The sequence below is a fragment of the Macrobrachium rosenbergii genome, chromosome 23 (genome assembly GCF_040412425.1).
Source record: "Macrobrachium rosenbergii isolate ZJJX-2024 chromosome 23, ASM4041242v1, whole genome shotgun sequence".
In the NCBI taxonomy this organism is placed as follows: Eukaryota; Metazoa; Arthropoda; class Malacostraca; order Decapoda; family Palaemonidae; genus Macrobrachium; species Macrobrachium rosenbergii.
In genome coordinates this window covers 33,002,541-33,012,298 of record NC_089763.1, presented here as the reverse complement: position 1 = coordinate 33,012,298, position 9,758 = coordinate 33,002,541, and the positions used below count along the sequence as shown (strand labels likewise).

Genomic DNA, 9,758 nt, shown 5'->3' with positions numbered 1-9,758 from the left:
CCTTCTGTTACTTTTTCTAATTAATACCATGTTCTTTGGAAGCTTGAACTTCATGTCAATGGTCCCTGTGAGTTTGTTCTATAAGAATCGGTGTCATCTTCCGAATAATAATAATAATAATAATAATAATAATAATAATAATAATAATAATAATAATAATATACTTTGGATCTCCGACTGTTAACCTTAAATTTAGGTATACTGGCTTTGTTCATACGTTCCAACACAAGTCACATATTCTTAATGGCGGTTATGTAAAATCAAGATATTCGCAGACAATACATTTCTCACAAAATACCTCAACAATAAGACAACACAGAAAACAGGAAGAAAGAACAGAGAATAATTCGGATATTTATGCATCACCGTAACAGAATGCTTTAGACTAAATCACGGTATATAATACAACTCTCGATTACTTTCTACTTGAAGTGAGAAAAAATAATACAATAATTTATGCAGTAGTAGTAAATATAAAAACAAATAAATAAAACATCAGTTATTTATGTCTTTACTATACCTAACTGTATTTAACATATTCAGAACGACACACACCCTTCTATTGTCATTCGATGGGTAATACCTTATCACATGCTCTGCATATTTTCATTAGAGTGACCTCTCAAATTTTAGAAAAAAAGAAAAAAAAAACACAAAATAATACCTCCCAGAATCTGACCGGTTGCCAGCAAGTAATGTAACCATCAGTGTTCGTATGTGTGTCAAGATATCTCAAAGTGGCAAATAAATTTTTCGATAAAACTTTGAAGAAAGAAAGGCTCGGCCAAGGGCAATGGAGAAGATGGCTAGATTTCTGAGATGAATCCGGATGCTGGTGCAAGTTTTTTTTTTTTTTTTTTTTTGCGAAGGCATGCGGCCTCTGTGCTTTCTGGCGTACACGTCGTAAAAGCTACAGCTTGGAATTCCTTGACGTAACGCTGTGAGGGCATAATCTCAAGCGCCTAAAACATGAACAACTCTTTAACGTAATTGTTGATGGTGATGCTAGTAAAAGTATACCTGACCTTCATCTGAAATGAAGGTTTGTTTATCTAAAAAATTTGTGTTTATTTATCGTCACTCATTTGTTATTAAGTTGTCGCCATCTTCGTTAAATTAATTTTTGTTCATGTATCGACACTTAATTCTGCGGAAGATTTCGTTTCACGTTAACGATCTTCTGAACTTCCTATATAATCATAATTATCAAGCACAGAGAATACTTCAGCGACCGCAGAGGTAATTTATTATTAAAAAATCAATCCTACTTTTTGCAGTACACGAAATAACAGAATAGTTTGTTAGATTGCTTAAATTATAACAAGGAACTACGTCTGGATTTTTCTGTATTTCACTGCTAACGAAATATAAACTCTTCCAAAGCCTTTGGTCAAATAGAATTTACCATAGTATTTTTGATATAGCTCATTGACAGACAAGCAATTAGATAAACAGACAAAAGGCGAATGTACACCTTTTATCGATAGACAGGCACTAAGACAAACACACACAGAAGAATATATACACTTGTCAATTTCCGCTGACGGAAATAATATTATACAGCAAAAAATGGTACAACAAGAAAGACAACCTTTTGTTCGACATTAGAAATCTTCGAAAAAAAAGGAATGGAGGAGGAGGAGGAGGAGGAGGAGGAGGAGGTGGAGGAGGAAAAGGAGGAGGAGGAGGAGGTGTGAAATCTGTCAAAAAAAAAAAGGAGGAGGAGGGGAGGAAATGTGAAATCTGCCAAAAAAAAAAAGAGGAGGAGGAGGAGGAGGAGGAGGAGGAGGAGGAAAAAGGAGGAGGTGGAGGAGGAGGAGGAGGAGGAGGAGGAAATGTAGTATCCGCGTGGGAGTCAATAGGGTAAACGTCTTGAAGGGGAGGGAAAAGGCCATCATCAAACAGACCTCAAGAACTTTCAATGTCCAATTTCTCCTCACCTCTCTGCTCTCTCGTTCCTCGCCAGCGGATGACAGACAGGGTCTCGGTTCAGGCAAGGTAATTTTGTCATCACGTCCCTCGCAAGGAGACAGAGAGAGAGAGAGAGAGAGAGAGAGAGAGAGAGAGAGATACACACCTTGGGGCTCGATCCGCGAGAGGATGGGTTGAGGAGATTACAGGGAAAGGGTTGAAATAATGCGTATCGGCGTTAATGCCGACAATTTCACGCGAGTTGTGATGAGTGTGTGTACATCTGTCAAGAGCAGGGGAGAGCACTTCTCAGGGTATTATAATAATGCGTACTATTGCTCCTCGTTTGTGTGAGTGTGTATACATTTGTCAGAGCAGAGAACAAGACCTATAACTACTGTATATGAATATAGCAGAGAACAAGACCTATAACCATATGAATACAGCAGAGAACAAGACCTATAACTATATGAATCTAGCAGAGAACAAGACCTACAACTATATGAATCTAGCAGAGAACAACACCTACAACTATATGAATCTAGCAGAGAACAAGATCTATAACCATATGAACATAGCAGAGAACAAGACCTATAACTATATGAACCTTAGCAGAGAACAAGACCTACAACTATATGAAAACAACAGAGAGCAAGACCTATAACTATTTGAATATAGCAGGGAACAAGACCTTATATGAATATAGCAGAGAACAAGACCTATAACTATATGAATATAGCAGAGATCAAGACCTATAACTACATGAATCTGGCAGAGAACAAGACCTATAACTATGAATATAGCAGAGAACAAGACCTATAACTATATGAATATAGTAGAGAACAAGACCTATAACTACATGAATCTAGCAGAGAACAACAAGACCTATAACTATATGAATATAGCAGAGATCAAGACCTATAACTACATGAATCTAGCAGAGAACAAGACCTATAACTATATGAATATAGTAGAGAACAAGACCTATAACTATATGAATCTAGCAGACAACAAGACCTATAACTATATGAATATAGCAGAGAACAAGACCTATAACTATATGAATATCGCAGAGAACAAGACCTATAATGAATACAGCAGAGAACATGACCTATAATTATATGAATACAGCAACGAACAAGACCTATAATTGTATGAATATAGCAGAGAACAAGACCTGTAACTGGATGAATACAGCAGAGGACAAGACCTATAGCTATACGAATATAGCAAAGAACAAGACCCGTAACTATATGAATACAGCAGAGAAAAAGACCTATAACTGTATGAATACAGCAGAGAATAAGACTATAACTATACGAATATAGCAAAGAACAAGACCTATAACTATATGAATATAGCAGAGAACAAGACCTATTACTATATGAATATAACAGAGAATAAGACCTATAACTATATGAATATAGGAGAACAAGACCTACAACTATATGAATATAGCAGAGAAAAGACCTACAACTATATGAATCTAGCAGAGAACAAGACCTATAACCATATGCATACAGCACAGAACAAGACCTATAACTATATGAATATAACAGAGAACAGTACCTATAACTATATGAATCTAGTAAAGAACAAGACCTACAACTATATGAATATAGCAGAGAACAAGACCTATAACCATATGCATAAAGCACAGAACAAGACCTGTAACTATATGAATCTAGCAGAGAACAAGACCTATAACTATTTGAATACAGCAGAGAACAAGACCTATAACTATAAGAATCTAGCAGAGGACAAGACCTATAACCATATGAATATAACAGAGAACAAGACCTATAACTATATGAATCTAGCAGAGAACAAGACCTGTAACTATATGAATCTAGCAGAGAACAAGACCTATAACTACATGAATCTAGCAGAGAACCGACCTATAACTTTATGAATCTAGCAGAGAACAAGACCTATAACTACATGAATCTAGCAGAGAACAAGACCTATAACTACATAAATCTAGCAGAAAACAAGACCTATAACTTTATGAATCCAGCAGAGAACAAGACATATAACTTTATGAATATAGCAGAGAACAACACCTATAACTATATGAAAATAACAGAGAAAAAGACCTACAACTACATGAATATAGCAAAGAATAAGACCTATAACTATATGAATACAGCAGAGAACAAGACCTATAACTATATGAATATAGCAGAGAACAAGACCTACAACTATATGAATACAGCAGAGAACAAGACCTATAATATATGAATCTAGCAGAGAAGAAGACCTATCACTAACTATATGAATACAGCAGAGAACAAGACCTATACCTATATGAATCTAGCAGAAAACAAGACCTACAACTATATGAATATAGCAGAGAACAAGACCTATAACTATCTAAATATAGCAGAGAGCAAGACCTATAACTTTGAATATAGCAGAGAATAAGACCTACAACTATATGAATATAGCAGAGAAGACGACCTATATAACTATATAAATCTAGCAGAGAAGAAGACCTATAACTATGTGAATATAACAAAGAACAAGACCTATAACTATATGAATATAACAAAGAACAAGACCTATAACTATTCGATTATAGCAGAGAAAAAGACCTATAGCTATATGAACATAGCAGAGAACAAGACCTATAACTATATGAATACAGCAGAGAACAAGACCTATAACTATATGAATACAGCAGAGAACAAGACCTATAACTATATGAATACAGCAGAGAACAAGACCTATAACTATATGAATACAGCAGAGAACAAGACCTGTAACTATATGAATACAGCAGAGAACAAGACCTATAACTATATGAATACAGCAGAGAACAAGACCTATAACTATATGAATACAAGAGAACAAGACCTATAACTATATGAATACAGCAGAGAACAAGACCTGTAACTATATGAATACAGCAGAGAACAAGACCTGTAACTATATGAATACAGCAGAGAACAAGACCTATAACTATATGAATACAGCAGAGAACAAGACCTATAACTATATGAATACAGCAGAGAACAAGACCTATAACTATATGAATACAGCAGAGAACAAGACCTATAACTATATGAATACAGCAGAGAACAAGACCTATAACTATAATACAGAATACAAGACAGAGAACAAGACCTGTAACTATATGAATACAGCAGAGAACAAGACCTATAACTATATGAATACAGCAGAGAACAAGACCTGTAACTATATGAATACAGCAGAGAACAAGACCTATAACTATATGAATACAGCAGAGAACAAGACCTATAACTTTGTGAATACAACAGACAACAAGACCTATAACTATATTAATAATATATAGTTACGGACATATGCAATTATTCTCGTTACGTCAGATTTAGATTACTAGCTTAATCTCAGCAACGCGAGTCTCAGTAGCTTCCTGGACAAGTTTTTATTGCATCCTCTCTCTCTCTCTCTCTCTCTCTCTCTCTCTCTCTCTCTCTCTCTCTCTCTCTCTCTCTGGTTTGCGAAAGATTGCCTCAAGCAAACTTTTCCTCAATTCTGCTGTCCTTACCTCTACTCCCGGTTTGCGCAAAAGTAAATATCATTTGGTGGAACATAGCAACTATTAAGCTTGAATGGTTTGCCATTTTCTTAATGAATGTAGGCTTCCCGCGATTTCATCTTCATTAAACTTAAGAACAAATAAACTAAAATGTTATACAGGATATAACTAGGTTTTTTCACTCTTCGTACGAATATATTAAATATAATACACAGAAAAAACATAAGGGTACTAAACTAGAAATACACAAAAGTAATTAATAAAAAAACAAAACAGGTCACTGCTCTGGTACGACAATGCAGTATCATAGCTGAAGCACTTACTCAAATTAGCGATGCAAAAAATCAATTCTACAGTACATATATCCAGGGAATATGGGAGAGGAAATATTCAAACAGATCCAGAAACGAATACTGAACATTCTCCTACAATCACGCATGCACACACACAGACAAAGGACCTGAGAAAGGAACACGCCTGTCTGAGCTTCGACAAACCTTGAACGGTAAATACAGAGGTTCAACTTTTCTCAACAAAAATTACAACCGGTTCATTAAAATTTTGCTGTACTTCCTGTAACCAGTTTGTCTCTCTTTCTCAGCTTTCCATTGATACCTATATAATGTCTTTTTGTGAACTGTACAAAATCATTTATCATCATATTACGGCTACTAATATAAAGCTAATGCCACGAAACCCTTGAACTATACTGACTCTCTTTAAAATTCAAGAACAACTCCGCCCTTTAATGATCTGTGGCCTGATATACAAAATAAAATTCCCCCGGATGTGACCTGGGGTCATACGTCTGCTGCACACGAAAGCTGCGGTGGGTGAGGATAGATTCTCATCGCGGTGTTGGATACAGACCAGAATTCAAATATGGAACCCTGAATTCTCTAAGAGAACGTGTAAATAAATGTCAACATATAGCACAATACGATGAATCTGATATACTGTATTGAGCCTCGAATGACCAACCCTTAACAATTCTTGAATATTTTTCTATTGAAAAGATAACTCCCAATTATAAATTCAGATCTGTCGTGAGTTTTATTTGGGTCCCAAAAGGCCCATGTTAGCCATTGACTTTTCTCCTGCTGAACATGTATAAGTGTCTCTTCTTCTTGTATTTAACTTTACATTTTTCTTTTTTTATTACACTTAGTATTTTTCATTATCTCTCAGTCGTTTTTATTATACATGTACTTCTTGTCGTTTTGGCCTTGAAAATCAGACAAGTGTGGTCTAGAAACGTTGGCAAATATAAATGCAGTAAACCTGAATACAAGACATTTTCTGTCCTTCTTCCACTGCTGATGTTAATCTAATTTTTAGTAACTGCCCGCTTCCTGTATATATATATATCTTTCATGTGTTTGTAAATGTATGCTGCTTTGTCGATAATTTTGCACATCATGATTTTATCATTTCACATATTACGTTACAAATAAACCATTAACATTCAAATCCACTTTGGCCCCGGAAGAACTACCCAAAGGGAATCACACTGTATATATGCATATACCCTGAGAGAGAGAGAGAGAGAGAGAGAGAGAGAGAGAGAGAGAGAGAGAGAGAGAGAGAGAGAGAGAGAGAGGTCTATTATGGTAAATGGAGAGAGAGAGATAGGCCTATTATGGTAAATGGGACCCAGGAATATGAAACAATGAATGTTAGTATGGATGGCGTAAGAATGCAAGCAGTTGATTTGCTAAGTATTTGGGAGTAAATATAACGGATGATAATATGATGAGAGAAGAAATGATTCAAAGAATAAGTAAAGCAAGGGAGGTAGAAAGGAGTGCGAAAAAGATTGGGAAGAGAAATGGAGTGTCTATGGGAGTCAAAGTGGGAATGCATACAGGGATTGTTGAACCACCTGTCCTTTAAGGAAGTGAAGTGTCAATGGTCAATGCGCATTCATATTTAATAACTAAATAACAGACAAGAGCAGAGATCTCGCACAACATGAGTTGCTTCGTATATCTACTCAAAAGGCTCATCAGCAGCACAGTAAGTCCTCAACACACTGCACCCTTCACCTCTACCTGCACTCTCTTGCCTCCTCTCCTTCCAGTACCTCTTGCATGCCATCTATCCAACACTTTCTAGGTATTCCACCCATCTTCCCTCTTAATTGTATTCTTCTACTCGCATATCTTTTCGTCCACCATTCTTTCCAAATGATTAATCATCTCAATAATCTCTAATTCATTCTTTCTTTTCTATGTATCTCCACTTTTCCACTCTTCCAGTTCTTCTTATTCCATATATAACATCTACAACAACACTACTTTAATTCCCAGTCAACATTCAGACCACACTTCCATAAGGGAGAGTTGGCTCAACAATCCTTTCATACATTCCCATTTTGGCTTTTATGGACAATCCAAGTCTCTCTCTCTCTCTCTCTCTCTCTCTCTCTCTCTCTCTCTCTCTCTCTCTCTCTCTCTCTCTCTCTCTCTCTAAAAATCTGAATAACGTTTTGTGGTTAACCTACGCTTAACTCTCCTTCTTCCCGACTCCTTCAGAAGAATGAAATGGGAGAATTAACCTCACATTTCTAAAGCCCTTTCCAAATAATACAGAGAGAGAGAGAGAGAGAGAGAGAGAGAGAGAGAGAGAGAGAGAGAGACTGCAGATGTTGAGAGCCATGATTTACGACTTAACTCGGGCACATCCTCCTGTCAATACGGAGCCATGATCTATGCAAACAACAAAGAGAAACATGCAATTTGCGTGTTCGAGTAGCCGATTTCCGCGTGGATAAAACACACACTAATTTTCTCCCGGCCAGTAATGGCGATTTTATCGCCACGGAGACATATCCTTTAACAGACAAGAGTTGCGGGAGAAATGTGACTTAAATTCGAAGATAAAAAGATGTTAATTTTCATATATTTCCTTTCCGATACAAAGGCATTTTCAACGACGAATCAGTTGCTGCATTGCAAAAGAAATATTTCTACTTCGTTTGGTCTTTATGTACAACTGAAAAAAAAGAGTTTTAACGACATATGTTCCTTCAAATACAAATTCAGACATATGTTCCTTCAGATACAAATTCAGACATATGTTCCTTCAGATACAAGTTCAGACATATGCTTCCTCAGATACAAATTCAGACATAATGTTCCTTCAAATACAAATTCAGACATATGTTCTTTCAAATAAATGTAAAAATAATAACATGAGTAGTGAACGACATGAAGGACATGGAAGCAGGACATTGGAAAGACAGAAGTCTAGAAATTTAAAGATAATGAGAAAAAATACCTCTAAGTGTAAATGATATTATATATATATATATATATATATATATATATATATATATATATATATATATATATATATATATATATATATATATATATATATACTGTATATAAAATAAAAAATCCGAGTGGATCTTGTCTGTCCTCCCCTGGAGACATGACACAGCCACCCACTCCCGTGCAAAGTGGTCTGTCCGCCCCGGGCGGGGGCGGGGTAAGTAGGGGAAAGGGAGGGTTGGGGAGACATCCACCCTCCTCCTGCATACCTGTTTGTCCGCCCTGGGGTGGGGGCGAGGTAGGTAGGGGATCAGGAGGGTAGGGGAGACAGCAGTGCCGGGTTCCAGCGCGCGTAGCACGCACCAGCAAGGTCGTATGTATATAATTTACATATATATATTTATAATGAACAAAAACATATTATAATACTGTAATGCTCTATATTTAACATTACATAATTACGTGGCTTGGTTCTTGAAACCAATTCGAAAATGGAGGAACGCCTGAAGACTACAGGAATAAAAAAATAACCTACTATACAAATATAAAACTAATATACAAATATAAGACACTCTCTGGTGAACATCGGTCAAATCAATCTTTGGCCATAAATAATAATGACTGGTAACAATTATGGCCAAAAAAAAAAAAAAAAAAAAAACAGACCACAGGAAGTACTTATTTTCCAAAAAAAGCTGAGAGGGAAACGAGCCATAATACCCTTTTACAATTCAATTACCATAAACTGAGCCATAATGTCCTTTTACAATCCAATCACCATAAAAAGGGAACGTCTTAATAAACATATGAATACTTCTGGTATACCCCAGGGTAAAAACATCGGTGTCATTTTACGCAGAACTTGTTAAGGCAGGATATGTCTTAATATATGATATGCATACAAATGTAACCAGAGATAAAAAAATGAAAAATGTTTCAAAAAAAAGAAAATTAGAACAGAAATAGTTCTAATGAACGAAGGGTTCTCATGAACGCACGAAAGCATGAGCTTTCCAGCACGTAACAACAATTTTAACGTAATGTTCTTT

At 36.0% G+C, this 9,758-nt stretch overlaps 2 protein-coding genes across 2 annotated transcripts; both read left to right on the top strand.

The window, feature by feature from the left end:
- Positions 1–3,262: 3,262 nt before the first annotated feature.
- LOC136851075 (GATA zinc finger domain-containing protein 24-like) lies at positions 3,263–3,823 on the top strand. The gene has a single exon (XM_067125046.1). It carries the CDS (start codon positions 3,263–3,265, stop codon positions 3,821–3,823), a length of 561 nt encoding a protein of 186 aa, XP_066981147.1.
- Positions 3,820–4,152, top strand: LOC136851074 (putative uncharacterized protein DDB_G0285557). The gene has a single exon (XM_067125045.1). It carries the CDS (start codon positions 3,820–3,822, stop codon positions 4,150–4,152), a length of 333 nt encoding a protein of 110 aa, XP_066981146.1.
- The last annotated feature ends 5,606 nt before the right edge of the window (positions 4,153–9,758 follow it).

Bases quoted from the DNA above. Each gene is read 5' to 3' on its own strand.
- LOC136851075 (XM_067125046.1), top strand. From the start codon at position 3,263: ATGAATATAGCAGAGAACAAGACCTATTACTATATGAATATAACAGAG.
- LOC136851074 (XM_067125045.1), top strand. From the start codon at position 3,820: ATGAATCTAGCAGAGAACAAGACCTATAACTACATGAATCTAGCAGAG.